General features: G+C 41.8%; 2 protein-coding genes across 5 annotated transcripts in view; both read left to right on the top strand.

Moving 5' to 3' along the window:
• Nucleotides 1-25117, top strand: part of LOC131414151 (N-acetyllactosaminide beta-1,6-N-acetylglucosaminyl-transferase) — a 126099-nt gene that overhangs the window by 44153 nt on the left and 56829 nt on the right. The window lies entirely within an intron of this gene.
• LOC131414153 (N-acetyllactosaminide beta-1,6-N-acetylglucosaminyl-transferase-like) lies at nucleotides 22637-23757 on the top strand. Its single transcript, XM_058555283.1, has one exon. The coding sequence runs from the start codon at nucleotides 22831-22833 to the stop codon at nucleotides 23755-23757; it is 927 nt and encodes a 308-aa protein (XP_058411266.1). The 5' UTR covers nucleotides 22637-22830.

Raw genomic sequence — 25117 nt, 5'->3', positions numbered from 1 at the left:
GTTGGTGTATAAAGCCTCACAGACATAGAACGCTTCTTTTTTTCCCAACCACTTGAAAACAACCTCTTTATTTATTTATTTTTAATTGAGATATAATTGACATATAACATTATATTCGTTTCAGGTTTACGACATAATGATTCAGTATTTGTGTATATTGCAAAATGATCATCACAATAAGTCTAGTTAACATCTATCACCATATATAGTTACAATTTTTTTTCCTTGTGATGAGAACTTTTAAGATTTGCTCTCATAACAACTTTCAAATATACAATACAGTATTATTAACTAAGTCACCATGCTGTACATCACATCCCCAGGGCTTATTTATCATATAACTGGAAGTTTGTCACTTTTGACTACCTTAACCCATTTCTCCTACCCCCCCACTCTCCATCCCCTCTTTATCCCCCTTCACCCACTTCACCACCAATCTGCTCTCTGTTATCTATGAGTTGGTTTTTTTTTCAGATTCCACATATAAATGAGATCATGCGGTATCTGTCTTTCTCTGTCTGACTTATTTTACTTAGTACAGTGCTCTCAAGGTCCATCCACGTTGTTACAAATGGCAAGATTTTCTTCTTTTTCAGGGCTTAAAAATATTGCATTTTATATATACACCACATTTTCTTTATCCATTCATCCACTGATGGACACTTAGGTGGTTTCTATATCTTGACTGTTATAAATGATGCTGCAGTGAACATGAGGGTGCAGATATCTTTTTGAGTTAGTGTTTTCATTTCTTCAGATAAATACTTAGAAGTGGAATTGCTGGATCGTATAGTAGTTCTATTTTTAATTTTTTGAGGAACCTCCTTAGTGTTTTTCATAGTGGCTGCACCAAATTACATTCCCAGCAACAGTGCACAAGGGTTCCCTTTTCTCTACATCCTCACCAACATTTGTTATGTCTTGTCTTTTTGATGATAGCTATTCTAACAGGTCTGAGGTGATATCTCATAAAATGCTTTTTAAATTCGTGGTTTTCCCAGAGATGGGAGGAGTAATGTTGCAGTGATAAAAGAAATCAGAGCTCAAGAAAGTGAGGTGGAGGAGTCATGACCATATAGATGTTTATATGGAATTGTAGTGTCCAGAATAAAGGAGGTAAAAGCCCCACTTCTCTCTTAGGTGTTGTTTGGACCAAGTATGAGGTAGACTGTTCGGGTCTGAGCACCACACTTTAAGGCGAGTCATTGACAAGACAGGTTCCAAAGAGAGCAGCCGAGAAGGATAAAAAGCAAAACTCCATTTTTTTTTAAGAAAGGACCAAGACAAACAAAAAGGATATTCAATCTGAAACAGACTTGAAGAGGGATCACTGTTTTCACATAATTAAAAGATTTGCTCATGAGAGAGAAATTGGACCAACTCTGTAGTTTTAGAAGAAGAATCTAAGGTCAGTGGTGGGAGATATAAGAATGCATTGGTCTGGGATTGGAATCAGAAGCTTCTTTAGTGCTGAACAAGCCCAAGGGATATGTGGAAGCAGATGCTGGAGAAATTCCATAAAGGAAATTCGTTGATCAAGTTTCAGACAAGACGGCATGTGAGTCTCTTCCACTCTGAGAGTCCATGATTCTAAATTACCATTCTAATCAGTTTATTGAACAGAAACTTAAGGGTAACACCCTGACTTCTCCATATGATTCATCTATTGGAACTGGGTTTTCACAATCTGGTTAGCAGTTACAGATCAAAAAGCAATGGAAAACAAATGTACCGTTTCATGCATTTCAAAAACTTAAAAGAGTGAGCCTTCGAAATAGTTTTGTTACCCCCACCCCTGACCCCGTAAGACCTTAACCACAACCCCGCTCAGAACAAACCTAACACACTCTCTTTAGCTTACAAGAAACCACAAAGAGAGGAAGGAGGAGATGGCTGAGACATATACTCGAAACCAGTTAAAACCAGGTGAAGGCAACATGGCCGTCTGGCTTGACCTGACATAGACCCTGCAGCTCATTACATGCTTATTGTAATACATTACCATGCTACATAAGACACCCTCCAGCGCCATGACAGTTTACAATTGCCACAGCAATGGCAGGATATGACTAAACAAGGAAAGAAAAGAGGTGGCACCCTTGTGTCCCCAAAAAGCCTGCCCTGTTCCCTGAATATGATGAATATTCTTCCCCTTCATTACCTGGACCCCTTATAACAGCTGCTTACGTGCCCCATGAATTGAGAAGTTGATTTGTGAACCTAGTTCCCACTTGTCCATTCTTTGGCCATTGAATAAAAGCTTTGTGCCATTGACGGCTCAGATTCAGTCTTATTTCAAAACCACGACTCTGAACAGAAAAGAACTCTCTGGGGAGGGGCCAGATTGTGGGTATGAGGCCCACCCATAGGTCCCTCCTCGGAGCTCCTCCAAATTTGGGTTGGACTCCCACAGGAGTGAAGTCAATTTGGTTATAGTTCCTGTGTTATGTGTAAGGAGGATACTTGCTAGAGGCCAGTGGCCTCTCACTGGTGCAGCCAACTCTTGAGGGACCTGGGGCAGGCCCGAGTATAAGGCTTGGTCATGAGGAGGTAAAGGAACTGGAAATTTAGGTGGCCGTCTGGTTAACTGTTACTCCTTCTATGTGGAAATCTGGGTCATTTCTGTTTTGAGGGCCCTTCTAGTTGATGTGTCAGTTGTTAGTTTGTTTGGGACATTTTGATATTGTTCTAGTTGATTGCAGTGATTGAGATTCTCAAAGAATAGGCCAGAAAAAAAAAATCTCACAGATAAAATGGCCTCATGGGGAGCTACAACACTGCCCAATAGAAATATAATGTGAGCCACCTCTGTAATTTTAGATTTTCTAGTAGCCACACTAAAAGAAACAAAAATTAACAGATAAAATTAATTTAAATAATACATTTCATTTAACCCAATATACCCCAAATGTCATTTCTACCTGTGGCTGGTGGCTACTGTAATGAACAGGGCAAGTAGGCCAGGCGTCCTCCCTGTCTGGGTAGAATGGTTAGACAACAGCAGAGCTGCCCTACTAGCATCGAGAAGTCGGCCATGCTTGTGTCTCAGTGTCTTCATCTCTGCTTCATTTGCTTTGCCTGCTTCTCTTTATCTGAAATCCTTACCTCTGCTTCAGAGCTTCCACTCGCTTACGGGGCCCGCTGCCCTGTGGCTTCTTTCTACATCTTCCCCTCGTGTCGTCAGATTCTGCGCTGCTCTGTTGACAGCAATTCCTCTCATTGCCTCCTTCAGCTATACCCAAAGAGTCTTGCTTTGGGTCATGTAGTCACTGTACAATGAGTGACCTTGTTCTCATTTCAAACTACTTCATAGGCTACTGTTGACCTCCTGTAGATGGCCACCCTTCATTTAGGCCCCAAGTTGCTCTGGTCAGCTGTGGCCAGGGTGGCAGGGTCATGTGGTTTAAAGCACAAAACAAAACATGGTCACCTATACATAATAAGTCCCTTAAGAAGTGGCAGGTCCTCTGGAAGCCTATCAAAAGATAAGAACTCCTGCCTGGCCTACTCAGGCACGGGTGCTTATGAGAACAAAAGCGTTACACAAACGGAGTTTACAAATGGCTTTAAAGATTTTGCCCAATAGACGTTACTAGCTGTTGTGAAATTAGGGCTTTCTACCCTCTCTTCTTCCCCTCCCTCCCTTCAATTTTTCCCCACTTTCCTCCCAACTCTCTCCTCCCCACGTCTTTTCTCTAATTCAGTCCACAACAAGATGGCAAACTTTTAGTCACCTGACTCAGCCGTGGATGATTTCCAGTTAGGGGAAAGATGCAGTTACGGGCCTGAGGTCCAAGTTCATCACCTCCTCCCTTCCTTTTGAGTTCTAGATCGTGTGCTTGTCTGGGTTGCGCGGTTTTCTTGTAAGAGGGACGTTCAGTGGGTTTGTTTCATTCGTTATGTGCTCCTTGGGTTTAAAGATTTCAAAACTGACTGATGATTTCTGCCTCATTTGCTAAAAAGGAGTATTTGTAATATGATTCTGGGGGAGTTTATTTCCAACTTTTATTAAAATCTGAATGAATGAGAAAAGAGGCTTTCTGAGAGCAGGTTTTGTTGGAGATGAGAGGAAAAAGGAATGTCAAGATGCCTGAAAGAGAAGGAATAAAGAAAGGAAGAGAATCAGAGATTGTGGGGCTGGAAGACAGACTCCACCTGCTTCCCTATTTCCCCCTGGAGCCAGCCTGCAGAACCCTGATGTGTTCTGGTCATATTTGTACGCCTGTGCCCTTGATAGGGGCGGCTTTTGCATTCCTGTTAGCTGTAGAGTCCGTAGTGGCCTGACTCTTTGTCGTTTTTAGAGACAGGCTGATTGCTTTTGTCCCTGTATATGTAAAAATGCAAGGCTGAGGTGCCGTGTGCAGAAATCTTGAGAGATGGTCCTGGGAACTCATCCTCGTGGCCTCAGTGATTTGGCTGGGATCTTCCAGAGGGAATTTATGTTCCTCAAACTCATGCTCACAGAGCTTCCAAGATCAGTGGGTGTGTGGGCAGACTTATAGGGGAGGAAAACTGGGGTGTAAGTTTTACTATTAGCTTAACCAATATCCATTTTTGTATCTGCTAGAAATACCAATTTTTGTCAACTTGTAGAAGAGGAAATCGGTGAGTTGGGCCACCTATGAGTTCTTTTCAAGGAAATACAGTCTCTTGAGAAGGTAGCAAATGGCCTGACAGACCACCTTTTATGTAGATAAATTATCAAGAAAACAGTGGCATTGGTTTTATAGCTTTTCCAGAAGAAATAGGGATGAGAGGGGCATAGTTTTAACTTGTGATGATCTTATCTCTGCTACCCCTTTGTTTGCCCTCCCTCACTGGTCACTAGCTTTGTTCTTTGGACATTCTGTGGCTCACACTATCTCCTTACTTTCTTTTTTCTCCTTCCCCAGCTGAGTTAGACTGTTCCTTCCTGGTTCTTTTCTCTCAAGAGGATAATTCATACCTCTGTCATCTTAGAAGTTAAACCCTGATAGGACTCAGGTCACCTAGGAATTCAGTAAGTTCTAGATTTTAAGTTATGGAAAATGGGTCTTTGTTGCTTAGTTATAAGATAACTCAGCAGAACTGAGGACCACTGGAGATTTTGACATTTTTTGAATTTTTAAAAAGATTATAATTTCCACAAATCAGAAATTGCCCTAATATGTAGTTTTGTTGATTTATATGCATTTTACATATTCACATATATTATCATCAGAAATGGTTTGCAAAATAATGATGATGTACATGCACACGTTTGCTTTATTAATTATACCATCTTCTGGGATTTCCGAGGGATAATCAGAGACATGACCCCATGTTAATATTAATATTAAATTAATCAAATTAGGATGTCATTAATATTTAAATTAATTTAACAAAAATATTATTGATAATATTTAGAAATAACCTTTCTTCCCGTGGTGACCTATTTCTTTCTTTTTTTGTTGGTGAGGAAGATTGGTCCTGTGCTAACGTCCATTGCCAATCTTCCTCTTTTTGCTGAGGAAGATTAGCCCTGAGCTAACATCTGTGCCCATCTTCCTCTATTTTGTATGTGGGACACCTGCCACAGTGTGGCTGATGAATGGTGTAGGTCTGCGCCCGGGGCCAAACCTGCAAACCCTGGGCCTCGGAAGTGAAGTTCAAGAACTTAACCACTACGTCACCGGGCCAGCCCCCTGTGGTGACCTCTTTTAATTTTTTACTATGGAAGCTAAGAGAAGATTGAAGAGAAAAAAAAATAGAGTCAGTGGTCATCAATTAGAATGCATTTCAGACTTATGCAGACGATAGAGTGTGTTGAACAAATGATCTAAAGATCTGTTTACTCTGTAGAGTCAGAGGGTGGCTCCCATTAGCTGGTGGGATTTAAAAGTAGACAGTCCTGGGGGCCGGCCTGGTGGCAAAAGCAGTTAAGTGCGCGCGCTCCGCTGCGGCAGCCCTGGGTTTCCCGGTTCGGATCCTGGGCACTGCTTGGCAAGCCATGCTGTGGCGGTGTCCCATATCAAGTGGAGGAAGATGGGCACGGATGTTAGTCCAGGGCCAGTCTTCCTCAGCAAAAAAAAAGGAGGATTGGCAGATGTTAGCACAGGGCTGATCTTCCTCACAAAAAAATAAAATAAAAATAAAAGCAAACAGTCCTGGCTCTGCCACCTACAATCTGTCTAACTTTGGGCAAGAGGCCTAATTTCTCTGGGCTTAATTCTTCATCTGTATCCTGGGGATAAAATATCTCCTTGTTGGACTGTTGGAAGCATTAAAGAGTACATGAATTGTACCTGGCACATTGTAGGGACTAATGAAATATTACAAGAGAAGGGTATAGACGGACTTCTTAGATGTTGATTTTTGAGGTTTTAGTGTTACTATTCTAAAACTTCTGTGTGACCAAAAAAACCCATGAACACTTGGTTTTGAAAGCACAAGGATAATTTTTTGCTAGAAATCGAGTATGTGGCCCACAGAGGTTAACCCTCAGCTGTAGCTTTTCTTAGCAATGTCACATGTGTAGAGAGTCTTAAGTAGCTGGTTTCTCTTTCCTCTTATTGAGAAGTAGCATTCTGTAACTAGTTGGAAGCCTCACTCTGCCAAGCTTCTGTCACTCTAGATTTGTCTGGAGAAAAATGGTCTCCAGGCCCTAGCTCATGCTGCCCCCTTTTTCTGGAATGTTCTTTACTTTTGCTGCTCATTCTAGTCAGTTCTCAAAATGCAGTTGAAACGTCACTTTCTCAGAGAAGCCTTCCCTGCTCCTTTCCTCTCCCACAGAAGCAGCCACCCTTCCCCATCCACTTTACTCCTGCTTCAGTTACAGCTTCTCTTCTGCTGCATCTTAACTATTTGTGTGGATCTCGGTTCCCCTCTACCCTGTGTCTCTGTCCCTTCCCACCACACACACCCTAAATGTGAGAATGTGAACTGAATGATTGGAGCCAGGACCTAGCCTCATCATTCTGCAGGGTTCCAATATAATGCTGAATGAGGAGCAAATGAATGGGAGAGAAAAGAGTACTATTCTCTTGTCTAATATAATATTTTGTACAAATGAAGAAAATTCTCCTTCAGCTTTACAGAAAGTTTATTTTCTTACTTTTCAATTCTGGTTCAGCTTAAAAGCAGTCCACAGTCCTTTGCCCTCTATGCAAAATCCATTAGAAAACGCTCTCGAGAGTGTGGTTGGCTTGTGGGAGTTACTAGTCATCTGATTGCTAAGGTCACTATAAATTAACCTCTTTATGCATTTTGAAGATTGAAGTTGTCTGTTTTAGTTCAAGTGTAGAAAAGTGAAGTCAACAATTAAGGGAATTTGCCAGAGTCATTTTGGCCCTGAGAGGCTTTGATTTAAAATATCCAGAAAATGTGGTTTAAGTGGTTTATTTAGGGTTATAACTTGAATTCCCTGTATTGTTGCTAGGCCTCAAACAGCCTTCCTGGCCCCCATGCCAGTCCCTGCCCTACCCTGGCCCTTTGCCTGGAGAAACGCTCATTATCTCTGAGGGCCCAGCTGAGCTGTACGGTGCGTAGTGAAGCCTTTGACAACCCCCCTCCCCCACCTCCTGCTCCCAGGCAGAGTTGACTTTTGTCCTCTGTGCCCCAGATAGCCCTTATCTTCTTCCTTATCTTCTTGTTAGGGTTTGCTGCTTCAGCACCTGTGGGGACTTGTAGAATGCAGAGTCCTGGAGGGTCAAGCGAGCTTTATATCTTTGCAAATCTCAACCCCTAAGGTGCTTGGTGTCAGATTGAATTTGATTCACCTTCTGTTGCTAGTATAAAATAAATATAGTGTTGCTTTCATGCAAATCCAGAAGTTTTCTACTGTAAAAGTCACTGACGGTTTACAATAGACCTACAGAATTACCAGCTGCATTTTGAGCCCCAGGTTCAGGCAGTATGAAGCCTGTGAATCATCATATAAAGGCGTGTGAATCATCGTCACTGTCACATGAATCCTTACAATGTCAGGTATGGACAAATTGCCTTTTTTTCCCTAAGTTGACAGCTTAATTGAGGTATAATTTACATACCTTAGTAAATTATTGCAGTAGGAAATTCAGGTATGTAATTCACATACTGTAAAATCACCACATTCCTGTTTCAAGTGAACAGTTCAATGATTTTTAGTATCTTTACAGAGTTGTGCAACCATGACCCCAATCTAACTTAGAATATTTTTATCACCTCCATAAGAAACCTCATGTCCATTTACAGCCACTTTCCATTTCCACACTCAACTGCTAATTTTCTATCTGTATGAATTTGCTTTTTCTGGACATTTCATGTAACTTGAATCACGTATGTTTTTTCATGTCTGGCTGCTTCCACATAGTGTAAAATTTTTGAGGTTCATCCATGTTGTAGCATGAATCCGTACCTCACTCCTTTATTTGGATGACTACTATTCCATTATATGGATATACCACATTTTGTTTATCCGTTCATCTGTTGATAGACACTTGGGTTGTTTACACTTTTTGGCCATTATACATAATGCTGATGTGAACACTCCTGAACGAGTATTTGTATAGACAGATGTTTTCATTTCTTTTGGGTAGATCCTAAGAGTGAAACTGCTGGTCCATATGGTACTCTTATGTTTAACATTTTGAGGAACTGCCAAGCTGGTTTCCAAAGTGAGTACAACATTTTACGTTTCCACCAGCAGTCTATGAGGGTTCCAGTTTCTCCACGTCCTTGTCGACACTTGTTATCACTTGTCTTTTTATTTAAGCCACTCTCATGAGTGTGAAATGATATCTCACTGTGATTTCGATTTGCATTTCCCCAATGAACAGTGACGTTGAATATCTTTTCATGTGCTTGTTGGCCTTTAGTATATCTTCTTAGGAGAGGACTAAGTGCTTATTGGACATTATTTCTTTGAATCTAGGTGTTGTCGCAATCCCTATTTTATAGGTGAGGCAAGTAAGTTATAGAGAGTTTGCGTTACTTGTCCAAGGACCTCCAGGTCGTAAGTGCCAGAGTCAGGATGGTTAAATTTGTTTTGAAGACGGGGTGGATGGAGAGATGAAATTGTTCAACATTGAATTAAGGGCACACTGCATGGCCAAAGTGTTAATTCAGGTTTCTACCTCCTGAATCCTCTGACTAAGCAATTAGCTAAGACTCATTTAAAAAAATAAATAAAGCAACCTATTTAATTGAGATATTGTCCTAACATGTAGTTACTGTGATTTGACCCCTTTTCTGTGGTTTTATGCAAACCATAATTCCGCCTCCTTTTAAGAATCAAATGGCTGTAATTCCCTCCTTTCTAATGAAACCCTGTCCGCTCTCTCTACTCTAGGTCCCTATCCTCCCATCTCTCAAGCAGTGAGGTAAACGGTTTGTGCTAGAGTCCTAGTTAACGTTTTTGTGGCTTTTACTTTTTGTTTCTTCCATTTCACAAGATTCGCCCTATGGCTGTGGTCTCCATTTTTGTGTCTGTGCGTTGGTCTCTGTTAGCTACGTTTGACCACCTAGAAACTTAGGATGGGGCTTGTTTAAGTCCACATGAATTTGCTGCTGCAAATACTAATTCTTATATTACTGAACTTGACAAATTTAGGGCAGTGTCTGACTGGGTTTCACAGCCGTTTATTTTTACCTCAGAGAATTCATAAATTTGTCTCTCTAGGTTTCTCCTTATTAGGAATGAAACGAACTTCAAATTCCTGTAATTTTTGCAATCCTAACCAACCTCCTTCTAGCCTTGGTCAAAAATCACAACAGTTTTCACGCAAGGTAAATCAGCCACCCTTGTAGAATTTTTCATTCCGATACTGAGCTGCATGTAGCTGATTTTAGCTGCTCTTGCAACTTTACAGGGCTCAGTCTTTGTCTGTGAGACTCCAGCATCTTCAGACTCATAAATCAGGCAAAAGCTAGGCAAGGGATGGGATTTAAGGCTCTCCTTGCTTTCTAGCCTCGAAGCCAAAAAAGGAATGTTAAGATAGAAGGGGAAATGAAATCAAGGACAAGGCAGGATTGGGAATGAAGTTAATTGCAATATAGGTCATTGTTGTCCAGATGTTGAGAATGGGAACCTGGAGTTGTTCTGAAGGGTGTAGGGCCCGGCACAGCCTAATTCTGAGTGCAGTTAGAAACAGCTCGATCTTTTTCCCAAGTGTGTAGACTACTTTTTAAGCTTGTTCCCAAACTGTTTCCTATAATGGCAGCCTCTTTCCTTGTTATAATTCATGCTCATGGCTGAGCTTCCCAGCCGTTCTGGGCAGGCTGATGTGCTGGAAGTGGGTTGCAGGTTGGCTCCATAATTATCCCAGCAGCTTGTGTGGCCCACAAGGCCCAGGGCAGTTGGGGTCCCTTGGCTAGACACCTGTGGCTGAGAGAGCTTCATCCACTTCCTTCACAGGTGCCAGACAAAGGATTGTTTTCAAAGTGTCGTGGTGAGAAAACTCTTGAAAAGTACTTCCTTATTATACTATCTCAAATTAAAAACTAGAGTTGAAAATCTCAGAGGGGCAAAGTTTCCATTTGGTCATGAAAGGTAAGAGCAGAGCTGAATCTGGTAACAAAGCATTGATCTTTAGGTAGAATAATATTTTAATGAATGTCGTAGGTTAATTCTATAGAATGGGGCTATTTTCACATCCTAGATGGCTCTAACACTGGCCCTGTTTTGTTGATGTAGGTGATGTAAGTTTTTTCTAAAGAAGAAATCCTTTAGAACAAATGTTTTCTCAAGGAGACAGCAGAGAAACTTAACATTGATGCTTCACTTGGTTAAGTCATTTAAACCTCACAGAAATCCTCCAAGGGAGGTAGATGTTATTACCTCCAGTATGCACATGAAGAAACTGAAGCTCTGAAAGAAAAAATGGCTTGATTTATGTTTGTTTGACCCCTAATTCATGATCAATGTAATCTATCATGCTGCCTTTTACTAAGATATGTAAATTATACCTCAATTAAGCTGTTAACTTAGTGAAACAAGGCAATTCGTCCATGCCTGACAGAAGTTTCTGCGGCTTAAGCAACGTATTTAATGAAAGTACTACTCTTTGAATATGTAGAAAATGTTTAAAGATCTTAATGAGTTTTCAACCTTTTATTTTAATTTCAAAATTACTATACTTACAAGAATAGTATAAAGAGCTCTCCTATACTCTTCACCCACATTCTCCAACCCATAACATCTTACCTCATTTGCTTTATCTTATTCTTCTCTGTCTCTCTCTCCCCCTCTCTCATTTATGTATTTTTCCTAAACCATTTGCAAATTACCCCTCACTATTTCAAACTATATTTCCTAACAACAAAGATACTCTCCTACATAACCATAGTACAACCATCAAATGACACAGCTTTACTCTTTAATCCACAGACCCTATTCTGGTGTGACTGGTTGTACTAACAATGTCCTTCATAAATCTAGGATCTGATTAAGGATCTCAAGCTACACTTAGTTGTCATATCTCTTTAGTCTCCTCCAATTTGGAACAATTTCTCAGTTTATTCATGTCTTTCAAGATCTTATCATTTTTGAAGAGTGCCGGTCTGATATTTTCTCATGATTAGATTCAAATTATGCCTTTCGGGGAAAGACACCAGACAAATGATGCTGTGGGAGCATGCAAAGTTGATTTGTTCTGAAAGTGGTGATGTTAACTTTTGTCCCTTGGGTAAGATGGTGCCTGCCAGATTTCCCCACTGGAAAGTTAATAAGTATTTTGTATTTATTACTAAGTAATTAATAAGTATTTTGTGGGGAGACATTTTGAGACTATTTAGACGTGTTGTTCTTTATCAGACATTCACTCCCCAGTTTTACCATCCACTGATGGTTACTGTCTGAATCAATTATTACTGTAATGGTTGTCAGCTGCATCCTTCTGTGTTTATTAGTTGACATCCATCTATAAGGGAGAGCCTTTTCTTCTCCTCCTATGTTTATTTGTTCATTTGTATTCCTATGGACATGAATTCCCATTTTATGCAGTAGATTACAATCCATTACTAGTTTTACTTATTTTGCTGCTCAAATTATCCCAGACTTGGCCAGTGGGAGCCCCTTTAAGCTGGCTTCTGTGTCCTTTCTACATGTCCCCATCATTCTTTGAGCACTTTCTTACTTTCTGGCACAAGGAGGTGTTCCAAGGTAATCTTGTACTTAACCTGCCCCAGTCTTGGAGTCAGCCATTTTCTCCAAGGAACTCTGGTTCCATTTAGTAAAGAATGATACGTATTTAGAAACCAAAATCTTGGCACTCAAGGGCCTAATTTCTTCCCAGCACTTTCAGGAGTCAGAGCGAGGCAAAAATATATATCTTGCGTACACATAATGTCTGTATACACACATTATACACACCCACACCCACACACGTGCATTTTCAAACACGTACTCCAACTCACACATTGTCTCATACTTACACATTCACACACACACACCTGTCTTTTAATTTAAAAATGTATATGTTAAAAGCCACAAGTTCACAATGATATCTCCAATTCTAATCCAACAACACAGGGTTTATTCTCTCCACTTCCTTCCCCAGCAGTGAGGAACCTGGCTCCCATTAACCTCAGTATATTCACTTGTTTTCTCCATCCCACTCCTGTAACCAGCCTTCCCCACGGTGCTTAGCTGAAGTCTCGGCCCCAGGACATGCTGATCCCATCTCCCACCAGCTGTAGCCTTGACCCCTGGGAAGAGAGAAGGAGCTCTGAATGAATTTTGATACCCCTATATATCTAATTTGTATTGAGAGACAATTAAATATATAAATTCAAAGTCTTGCACCAGTGCCACCTGACTTCATGGCTTTGGGCAATATGTTGGACCTAAGTCTCCCTTGCTCATCTGTAAAATGGGGTTAATAATTGTGCCTACTTCACAGAGTTTTTGTGAACATGAAATGATAATCTACATGAAATATTAACCAAATACCTTGTGCATGATAAGCATTCTTTCAGTGTTATCTTTTATTATTGTATCAGTCAGGGCTCCAGCAGGAAACAGATGGCACACTCAAATTAGGACTTACTAAAGGGTAAGGCATGGGAAGAGTGGAGGGAAACTATAAGGGACATTGTAATACCCAGAACCAGTAATAGTGAAACTGTTACCATTTCTAGACCTGAAAGTGGAGTGGTTAGAAAAAGCACTGTGGTCAGGGCCCCTTCCGGAAGAACTGTGACTTTCGAACTTCAGTCAAAGGAGGCAGCTGCCTGCTGTGGCTGATGAGAAAGGAGCTGAGGAGTCAATGCCTTGATCCCTCTGTCTCCCTTTCATTGGCAAACCCAACCAGAGCCAGAGCCCATTGATACACGCGATATAGGTCAGCCCTCCTGCAAGGTGGGGAAGACAGGGGAGGAGATCCTAAAGGGCCAAATGGAGGCTATTCAGCACGATTATTCAACTTTATGGGTGGTACATTGTCTTTGTAAAACTGGTAACTGCTTCCGATGGAATTTTTGTAATCGTATGTATCAAACTCTTGTCACTACATCAGTCATCTGGATAGTCTCAGACCTTGTCTTCATAAGAAAGGGAAGTTTAAAAACAAATTTAGCAAAAGCGATCAGGAGAGCAGGTATTCCCAGGATTGTGAAGGGCTGGGAGTCTAGGAAGCCTGAGGGCAAGATCTGAGCACCTGGAGTCCAAGACAGAACAGAAAGAAGTACTCTGGGCTTGGTGAATTGTCCTCTTCAGAAAGAGAAGAGATAGGGAGGGTTCCAGGGGCTCTGGCCCTAGAGATTATTTCCAGGTGCCTGGTTAATTAGTTCAAGGACCCAGCATCAGGAACCGGAACCGAGGTCAGCCCGGGGCCAGGTGTTCCCTGGATCGTGCTTTCTGCTTGTAACTGGTCAGAACGGGCAGCAATGTGATCACCTGAGGAGGGGCTGGAGAGATGGAATTTGGAAGTCAGTCAGACTATGAGCCGGAAGGAAAAGCTTTGTCCAGGTGATTTTCTGAGCAAAAAAGGAAAGAAGTGGGAAGGGAAGGAAAAGAAATTTCATAGTGCTTCAGACCTAGATGCATTCTCAGCAAGCTGTGACTGATTGAATGTGAGAGAAAGAAAAGTGTGTTGGAAAAAGGAATGGATGTGTCTTACCGAAAGTGAACCCAGCTCTCCTTATTTCTCATGATTTTTCAATGAAGCAAATGTGGGCGCTGACGCCAAGACATTCCTGGGCCTGCTGGAAAGGGCACAGAATTGCACGGTGACTAAGAGCAGGAGCTCTGCAGTGAAGCTGCTCACATTCAACTCCGGGGTCAGCCTCTCCCAGCTCAATGACCCTGGGAAACCACTGACCTTCTAAGGCTCGCTTTCCTCATTGCTCATGTGGAGGTCATAGCCCCTAATTCCAGCTATCAGCTTTGTCATTCATATTTCCTGGTACCCTGTAATAACATACAGTCTGCTTGTCAGCGCAGGTGCCCCCTCCATCCTTATCTAGATTACAGGTGCTTGAAGGGCTGGCACCCAGTTCTGTGTTGATAACAACAATGGGTTTGTTTTTTTTTTTCCCCCAAAGCCCCAGTAGATAGTTGTGTGTCACAGCTGCACTTCCTTCTAGTTGCTGTATGTGGGACGCGGCCTCAGCATGGCCGGAGAAGCGGTGCATCCGTGAGCGCCCGGGATCCGAACCCGGGCCGCCAGCAGCGGAGCGCGCGCACTTAACGGCTAAGCCATGGGGCCGGCCCAATAATGGGTTTTTGAATTAAGTTTTAACCTCCTGTTCTGTTTTCTCTTGGCTCCTTTTCCGCTGGACATTGCTCACTGGTAGGAAGGAGTAGTGGCTGGATCACGGCTGAGGGTGGCTGGTGTTGGGAACCAGAGCAGAAACACTCTGGTAGTCAGCCTGCTTAAGGAAGAAGTGATGTGGGCTCTGGTATGGGGCACTGCAGAGTATTTGATCATAAGTGATACCCATAAATATTAGTTATTCAAGAAGGACTCCTGATCCCTACTCACCTTGAAGAGTTCCCTGGAAGAGTATTTCTGGGAGAAGGACCATGACTCATTGTATCCATTCATTCATTCATTTTTGGTGAAGTATCGCATCATATAGAAAAGTGCACATATCATTAGTGATCACTCGATACAGTTTTAAAAACTGAACACACCCATGTAACCAGCATCAAGACACAGAACATGCCCAGCACCCTAGTCACTACCCTGGTGTCTAACAGCAGTGGTTACTTTTACCTGTTTTTGTCCTTTATATAAATGGAAATGTACATTACGTACTCTTTTTCTGTCTGACTTTTTTTGCCCAATGTTATGTTTGTGAGATTCACCTTTTTCTGTAGTAGGCAGCTGTATTTATTCATTTCATTGCTGTATAGAGAGAAAGAGGTGTGTAAAGTGGGGAGGGACGATTTTGCTCACTAGGGAATATTTGGCAATATCTAGAGGTATTTTTGGTTGGGGGGGGCAAGGGGTACTACCAGCATTTAGTGCGGAGAGACCAGGCATGCCGATAAACATCCTACAATGCACAGGAAAGCCCCTACAACAAAGCATGCAACCCAAAATGCCAGTAGTGCCAAGATTGAGAAACCCTGCTACATAATAACTGTTGGTGGGCGTTTTGGTCTGTTATTAATATGGCTGCAGTGAATATGGAGCGCTATGTCTTTCGATAAACACGTACGCATATCTGTTGAGTGAATACCTGGGACAGGAATTGCTGGTCGTAGGATATGCCTGTGCTCGACTTCAGTAGACATCGCCAGTTTTCCAGAGTGGTACCAATGCACAAGTCCACCCGCAGTGCTCGAGTAGCCCAGGGGCTCCACAGCTACATCAATACCTGGTATTTTCTGCCTTTTTCTCATTTATTTATTTATTTTTTTATCCTTCTCCCACACCCTCCTCTAATTCAGTTTATAGCACACTAGATGCTCAAAATAGCAGTGATTGTCGGTAAATAATCCTGTTCCATGTTTTGTGAAAGACTGAGTGTGCTCGCTGTGTACAGTAAATTGGAGATCGTGTTTGGGGCTGGAGAGACTTGCAACTAGGAGTCTTGCAAGCATTTGCCTCATTCAAGTAACAGCACTAGCACCTTTCTGTATATCCATTTTCTTCCCTTCTTCCTAGGAGCACTGATTAGCTTTCCATAGTAAATTTTACTCAAGGGATCAGAGTGAACATCCACCATTTGAGTTTATATTTATTTAGTATTTCCAAATTGTATAGTATTATTTATCCTGAAACACTGGTTGTTTTGTTTTGTTTTGTTTTACAGTATATCACTTGGTCAAAGGAAAATAGATCAGGGGGTCATTGAGAAAAAACAAGAATTTTGGTCTCTGGTCTATTGGTTTTCAAACTTTGGTCACAAGACCTTGTTAGAAATGCAAATTATTAAGTTCCACCTGGAACTTACTGACCTCTTGGAGTGGGGGCCCTGCAATTTGTGTTTTAACAACCCTTCCAGTGATAAGATGTTAAACAGAAGGTTATAAACTTTTAATCTGAACTGTCCTTATCCCCAAGCCACATATATACCTAGTCTGGCTGAATACTTTTAGAAACAAATGTTTTGGTAAAACAATAGTGTCAGTTATTCTTCCAGGGTTAAGCAATTAACTTCCACATGTAAATTCAGTGGTAAGTTTCATCTTGAAAAGTGAATTGGCTGTGACTTATTTGGGACCATTTATTTTTCACTTTCTAAGCCCCTAGATTTCAGACTCTTCACATTTTTACTTGCTATGTTCATGCAACCAGAAGATTGCCGCCTATCTGCGCATGCTCTGACATTTGCCTATCTGAATCTGTGTATGATGTCTTTTGCAAGTATTTGCTTAGCATCCTTCAGTATCCAGGAATTGTTTCCATGATACCTTTGCTACATCAAAATCAGATGCAGATTGCTTCAGCTCATGCTATGATGATATGGTCTAGCAGGACCGCCTTCTGGACCTGCCCCCTAGGCCTTTAAAATTCTGTGTGTTAAACTTCTTCCCCGCTCTGAAATGAGAGTTGGAAATAATGCTTTGGGTTCCGTGATCTAGACAACAACTTCTTCTGTTGCTAATTAGATGAATGGTGTAGAAAGTAAAATGATTGATTCCCAGGAGAAGGTACATTTTCCCCAGTGAACCCCACTGGAAGATTCCTCAGTTACGGCGGAATTGTTGTTTTAGTTGAAGTGCTTTAGAAATATCTTCTTTCTTCTTCTCTTTAGCATTGTGATCATCATGATTTAAAAAAAAAAAAGAAAGAAAGAAAACCACATTCCATTTACAAATCATCCGGCCACCCAGAATAGAATTGTTTAATTGGCTGTCCAAAGTGAATTGCATTGTCACCATTCTCTACTTTCTTGTTAATTACTCTTAATTCAAGAAGAAAAAACAAATCCCTATATTTTGTAATTAAGAATGAATCCCTGAGTCATTCAACTTGCTTCAATAACAAAGCAAACCACACAACAATGACGTTCCAGAGAACAGCCATCCACGAGCCCAAGAACTGATACAATCTCACCTTGTTTACCTAACCTTTTCTGCAATATAACCTAGCCTCTAAATGCTGCTTCAACACACTTGATCCGTGCCAGTCCTTTCAGCGCTCTTTGTTAGTATTTAACATTATAAATCTAGTGTTTCTGCTCAAACATGTGTCCCCTCAATTTCTTTCCCAGCTAAAGGATAGCAGTTAATTGAGAATGGAAAAACAAGTCTCAGAACAATTATGAAAGTATAATGAAGTTCACATTAGTACATGCAATTAAACAAAGGAAAGATGCATGGGGAACCGTGAACAGAGTTGAATGTTGATGGGGTACGTTTATCGTTAGGCCTGTGTGTAGGCGCACACTGAAAGAGAAGAGAGGAAGTACCAACTGGTGTGATTGGTACAGTAAAATCACACCTCTGGGGGGCCGGCCCGGTGGGGCAAGCGATTAAGTGCGCGCGCTCCGGGTTCGCAGGTTTGGATCCCGGGCGTGCACCCATACACCGCTTGGTAAGCCATGCTGTGGCGGTGTCCCATATAAAGTAGAGGAAGATGGGCACGGATGTTAGCTCAGTGCCACTCTTCCTCAAGAAAAAAAGGGGAGGATTGGCATCGGATGTTAGCTCAGGGCTAGTCCTCCTCACAAAAAAAAAAAAAAAAAGAATTAAAAAAAAAAAATCACACCTCTGGATTACTAGAAATTGCCTTAAAAGAAAAAATCACGGAGGGCTCTCCTAGCCTATGCTGTTTTAATCTATAAACTAAAACTGTGGGCAAGCAGTGAGCTAAAAATTATATTTTTCAGATGCCCAGATGGTTCTGGATCTATTGAAAAAACACTGAACGCAGTATGTGTCAGGCCCTGGTCGAGTTGCTGGATTATAATGAGAACAGGAGGCCAAAGCCCCTGCTCCCTGGCATTCACCTTCTAACCCTTTAAGATCGTGGTTTAGTGATGTGAAAGTTTTTATCGGCTGCCACACCAGAGAAGTTCTAGATTCACAACTCTCCCCAGGAAATTTCTCCACATTGGGCTTACTGTTTTTGCGTTATTGCTCGCTCTTGTAATTTCTCCAACTGGAAAGCCTTCTCCATGCTCTGAGTGTCTGAATCTAACCATCGGAAGCCCTTTCTAACCATCTCAGCCCCAGGAAAACTCGGAGCTCCCATAACATTTAGTGGAGATTCCCTTGTTTGGAAATGATCCGCAACCTTCCCTGTTTGGTTGGTTATATTTTCAGCTGTCCATATTTTGAATCCTAGTGAAGATATAATCTCCTATAGGACAGGGGCCATTGCTCATACTCCCTGGATTCCATCACTGCTGCTTAGTGGACTCCTTTACACACACTGAATTATAGCTCATTTTAGCTGGAAAGGACCACGGAGGACATCCTTTTAAAAGATGAAGCGGGTGAGGGCCTAAGATCATATAACCATATGTGGTTCATATATGATTCAGATATAATGATATAAATCATATAAAGGTAGAAAGTGATTAGAACCCAAGTCTCCTGATTTTTGCACCATGCCCTGTTAGTAATAGTGTGGGAGTTAATGGGCGACATTTCCTTGACACATGAGAGAAAACACATCTTGCGTGGTTTCTCCCAGAAATTTGATTAAAAGTTGTGGATTGTTTTAGTGTCATTTAATCTAGTCAGTCAATCTAGTCAGAGTTTGTTTTTTTTTTCTGAGGAAAATCAGCCCTGAGGTAACATCCGATGTCAATCCTCCTCTTTTTGCTGAGGAAGATTGGCCCTGGGCTAACATCCGTGTCCATCTTCCTCTACTTTATATGGAACGCCTCCACAGCATGGCTTGACAAGAGGTGTGTAGGTCTGCGTCTGGGATCCGAACCTGCGAACCCCGGGTTGCTGCAGCGGAGCACGCACACTTAACTACTACGCCACCAGGCCAGCCCCTGGTCAGAGTTTTTGTTTGTCAACATAGAAGATACTAATTGCTCTGTTCCCAGTTCTAGTTAAGAGCGCATTTACCCATGGGCATCTGGAACCATGGAGGATGTGGTCTCCATTCATTCATTCATTCATTCATTCAAAACATATAAACGGGTAAATAGTATAAATAAGGTAATGTACATTTTTCTACATTACAACATTGCGGGAATGGAAAAATAAATCTAGATTTTCCACTAATTCCAAGTCCATTAATTCCTTAGTGACCCCAGGACTTTAAATCCTTCCCCTATCTTTATTTCTTTCTTTAAGAAAAAACAAACAATGCAGCACCTGATGTTCTGTGAATCTCTACAGGACTGAAGTCTCGCTAGAGCCTTGGAATTGTTTCTAGGAAATATTGTTAATTAAGGCGCAGCTAGCGCCTTTACCTCATAGTTTAAGAGGCTTTATTTGCATTTAATATTATTATTATTATTAATGTGTGCATTATGCATTTGCGGGCTGTGTCCTTTCTCACCGTGATTTATTTTGTTCTTGTTCCTGTCCTCCTGTCGGCGTGCATTGCCTGGGCGAGCTCCTCCACCTTAGGTCTTTGGTGATGCTCCTTTGGCAATAAGATGAAGTCCAAGTTTTTCAGCAGAGCAACAGCTGCCACCTCCCTCCCCGTTTGACTTAGCCTGGCAGGCAGCACGCTCTGTTGAGCAGCTCCCTTCAACTCCTTCTCCTCTAGTCCTAGAGCATCAGGCAAGTGCCGCCTGTCCCCTTCACACAGCAAAGCCCACAGCTGCTGAGCTGTTGGAGGACATTCTTTTCCCTCTTTGATTGTTTTTTTATTTCATTGAGATTCTGAGTCTTCTATCATTTCAAATGAAGGATACCCTCTTCATTTTGGAGCTGTGTTCTAGACAGCTTCATAATTGGAAAAGTTCTTAAATAATGTACCAAAAATAAAAATTTCTGAATGGAATAAAGAGCAAGCTTTTAAGGTGGCCTCAGGGGAGGGTAAACAGGTCTAGCCTGGTTAATTGGCTAGTTCGTGAATAATTGCTTCCAAAGTGAGTGACAAGGTGTGGTTGCTAGGCCTCCGAGTGTTGACTTTGTCCTTGCCTGCACTCAAAGGCAGGTAGCGAGGGCTGAACTGCTCAGTCTCAGTAGCAAAAAAACGCATGGTGTCTGTCTGTTCTGGATAAGCAGGTCGTATGGCCTAGTAGGAAGAAAAGGTGACAGGTAACAGCATTCTTCTATTGCAACAAGCGGTTTTTAAGAAGTTCTCCTGTAGGGACTTTTTAATAGCCAAGGACAGCCAAAAACGCAGAGAGGAAAAACAGCTATATTTTCATCACACAAACAATGCCATTTGAAGTAATGAGTTGAACACAGAAGTATTATGAAAGTTCCTAATTTGGCTAGTATCTGTATTTCTTAATATAGCAACATTATTAATGTCTGTCCCCTAAGCCTGTGTAAGTCTGAACCCCTGTGTTGTTGGCCAGTTGGAAAAATAATGTAAACAGACTCTGTTGGCCTAATTAAGTTATGTATCTGTACACCGAACACTTTGTCAAACTGCAGATATTTTAATATTCATTCTAAGCTAGAAGGATTTGCCGAACTAGATACTGAAATTACTCTCTGTTGTTTTGCAGTAGAATATACAATAACCTAATATTTAAAGGTATTGTTTGGAAAAAAGAAGCTTGGGATTGAGTTTTCCATGATCATGAACTTTAGGTCATTCTCTTCACTCTACTCCATAGAAACACTAAGATTGATCTGCTTTGTCCATATAATGGCTACATTTTCTCTTTCCACTTGGCCCAAAAATCCAAAGGTGGGTTCTGTATAGAGTTTGTTTGCGATGGGTCTTAGGAGAGTTTAGTAAGGGAGAGAGAAAAATAAATGTACAAGCTGGAAGAATGAAAAATGAGAGCAATGAAAGCTAGAAGAATGAAGAACTACAGGGTTTTCAGGAAGTGGGGTGTCATTCAGTTGGAGTTCAGGTGCCTTGAATTGTGGGGGCTTAGCATTGGTTTTCCTACCTATGCTGAACACAAGGAGTCAGCATATTATCTTACTAATTCCCTTAATAGCAAGATAGAGACTTTTCAAAAGGACAGAGAGAAAGCACGGGAAAGGACACTATTTCTTCATGGGGTGAGGCAGGGCTCAGTCTCCATTGTGAGTTAATGCGATAGGGTGGAAGCTCTGAGGTGTTAAGTGCAGGTAAATGGTGAGGGGAAATGGGAAGGCATGCAGTAGTTGCATTGGGGTTTTAGAAGTCATTTTTTAAAAAATACATTAATCTATATTAAAAAATAGCTGATGGCAAAGCGAAAGGTTGAAGATGAGAATCTTCTAAGTAAAAGTGCTTGATACTCCTTAGCTAAAACACTACTATTTACAAGTAGAGAAAAACAATATTCATTTCCTAGGTGTTCGATAAGCTTAATGGGGCAGGTATAAAGCACTTCTCTGAGTATTAGATGATGTTCTCTGGGTGGTTAAACCCCCTATGTCCCCTAATCTGAACATCATTTGTGGCCAGGATTTGCGTTCTTTCCAGTGAAGTTTTAAGGTCTCGTCTAAATCGGGGGACATAGCTCAGGACTTGTTCATTTGACCCCAATATTCTATGACAAGCACCACAGTGGATGCTGGAAGTGGGCGGAGAGGGGCTGTCCCCTAATCTCAAAGTCCCAGGATGAGGAGCCCCACAGTTTTGGATCCCCTAGGACTGGAACTCCTGCAAGCTCTTGTTTTAGTTTCTAAAACAAGTATTATTTTCTAAACAAGGATAGGGCAGGGCCGGAAAGCATCACAAAGGAGCCAGGATGGATGAGGTTTTCTTTTATTTTAGATCTTGTCGTTTCAGTTATTTCTTCATTACAGCAGCATATTTGAGAATGGAGGCTATGCCGTATCCTGTGGATTGTACTGGAAGAGTCTAGGGATCAGGTTGTGGATCATTGCCATGAGCAACAAGAGTGGGGTGAGAGCCGCAGCCTGTCGGGTGACTAGCAGGAAACGACGCGCCTGCCAGAACACATCATTTCAACCTTGGCTCTCACTGTGCTAATTCCCTGAATGGCAATAACAAGAGGGAGGAAACAAAACATGGGAAATGAAGGAAAAGAGATCTGAGAAACTCAATCTGCAGGGGAAGAGGAGTTATGGGAGTTTTAGTGAATCAGCTAGCAGATGCAAGTGGGGAGGCAGAGGGAGGGAAAAAGGCTGGGCTTAAGCAACCTGCTACTGGGGTTTAGACAAAGGCGGTTTGAGAGAGGCAGAGAAGAGGCGGGATCAGTTGCTAATATCAGCATGGGGAGAGAGCCAGCAGCTGGACTACCGGGATGAAACTGAATAAATTCACAGCGTCACCTTCAGGGTAGAAATTACTGGAGTATGTACCAAAATAAGAACCCAGAGAACAAAGTAAGTTTGAGAAAGGACTTACAGATTTTGACCGTCTTTGAAATCTCGCTCCTCTTTGAGGCATGCCTTCATCGATGCGTTACCTCTTTATAGTTTCTGTTTCTTGTGTAATCATTTTTATCGTGTTCTATGTGTTCAATTTTGGGGGGGAGCAAAGCTTCCAGAGGCTAAATAACTCGGACACTTTGATGCTGAATCAAGTTTGCACATCCTTTATCAAGGGGAAAACACCTTTCCTGTGGAGAAACAAACTAAGGATATATGAGAAGTCTTCTTGCAAGGAATACCTGATCCAAAGCCACTATATCACGGCCCCTTTATCTAAAGAAGAAGCTGAATTTCCTCTGGCATATACGATGGTCATCCATCACGATTTTGATACCTTTGCAAGGCTCTTCAGAGCTATTTACATGCCTCAGAATGTCTACTGTGTTCATGTGGATGAAAAAGCGACAGTTGAATTTAAAGATGCGGTGCAACAACTGCTGAGCTGCTTCTCCAATGCTTTCCTGGCTTCCAGGATGGAGCCAGTTGTCTACGGTGGGATTTCCAGGCTCCAGGCTGACCTGAACTGCATCAAAGATCTTGCGGCCTCAGAGGTTCCGTGGAAGTACACCATCAACACCTGTGGGCAAGATTTCCCCCTGAAAACCAACAAGGAAATAGTTCAGTATCTGAAAGGATTTAAAGGGAAAAACATCACCCCAGGGGTGCTGCCCCCAGCTCATGCCATTGGACGGACTAAATATGTCCACCGAGAGCACCTGGGCAAAGAGCTTTCCTACATGATAAGAACCACAGCCTTGAAACCGCCTCCTCCCCATAACCTCACCATTTACTTTGGCTCTGCCTATGTTGCTCTATCAAGAGAGTTTTCCAACTTTGTTCTCCATGACCCACGGGCTGTTGATTTGCTCCAGTGGTCCAAAGACACCTTCAGTCCTGATGAACATTTTTGGGTGACGCTCAATAGGATTCCAGGTATGTGAGATTCCATATTTCCCGTGATGGCGATGTGCCATATTGGGAAGGGCTTTTCAAGAGCCTGCACCTTTTTATTAGAAGTAGAAGATGAAGACTGAAATATACACTTCTTACCCTAATCCTTTCTAAACGCAGAATGAAGTTCTTTATGTGATAATACAATATTCTAGCTTGGCCAAATAATACCTTTCAGTGGTATTGCTTTGCAGTTCCTCATGTTCTTTTGCATTCATCATCTTATTAAATCTTTACCACAATAGATGTTATTGTTCTCAATCCCCAGTGGTGTTCTTTCTTCTCCCCAAATTGGTCAAAGTTGCTCTAACCCCAGGGACTTTGCCTTGGCTGGACACCTGCCTCCCCCTAGACCTTCACAGGCTCCTTCTTATCATCCAGTTGTTGCCAGCTCAGAGAAGCTGAGCTAAGCCCCCACCTCGTTTTTCCTTCAAAGAATTTATTACCATCTGGAATTTTCATATTTGTTTATTTGCGTGAGTTTCTTCTTGGCCCCTCTGCGTTAGTTCCATGAAGTCGGGTCATTTTCTGTCTTGTTAGTTGCTGTATCCTCAATGCTTAGAATACATAGTAAATGCTCAGGAAATATATATTAGGTGAGTGAATGAATGAATGGCAAAGCCTGAGGCTTTACTATGGCACCACAGCTGTCTCCCTGCGACCCAGTGAGCTGAGAAGTACTTGGACTCATGCATGTACCATATTATAGGTATAGAGCTTTTTAAAAAGCTATGTGTTTTACTTCAGATAAATAATGAGATTCTAGGAGAAGCTCCTTTCTTTTGCATCAAAACATTTCTACCTTTACTAATGGACCAGATCAATTATTTTTAAAACTGTATAAAACATGATAGGATTTCTTCTGAAGGAAACATGCTTTGGACTCAATGAAAAATGCAAAATGGATCTCTGATGAACTCGACAGCATTATTATAGCAAGAGAAAAGCAATCATTGTTCTCGTTGTTGGGGTACTGCCAAGTTGGAAACACTGGTAGGTGCTCTCAGGCTGCAGGGCAGGGCCTGCTGGACGATAAACACACCAGCATTCTCTGGAAAATACCGTGTTTGGGCTCTGAGTCCCAGGCTGACTGGCCTGGTGAACAGGGCTTGCTCTTGGACTGTGCGTTCTCTCTTTCCTGACCTCCGTCTCCCTATGGCCACCATCTTTTCACCTTTTATCTGATGTTTCCATCATTGGCATATAATTTGGAAGCATTAGATACTTAGTGGCTGATTTTCATATTTAAATACTTATTCCCTTTCTGTTTTCACTATTCTCTTAAGATTTATAAAAGTTTGGTACTAGTCACGTGGTTCCTTAGATATTGCAGTGAGATGAAGGCATTTC

This window comes from Diceros bicornis, chromosome 14 (genome assembly GCF_020826845.1).
Source record: "Diceros bicornis minor isolate mBicDic1 chromosome 14, mDicBic1.mat.cur, whole genome shotgun sequence".
In the NCBI taxonomy this organism is placed as follows: Eukaryota; Metazoa; Chordata; class Mammalia; order Perissodactyla; family Rhinocerotidae; genus Diceros; species Diceros bicornis.
This window is presented reverse-complemented; position numbering and strand designations above follow the sequence as displayed.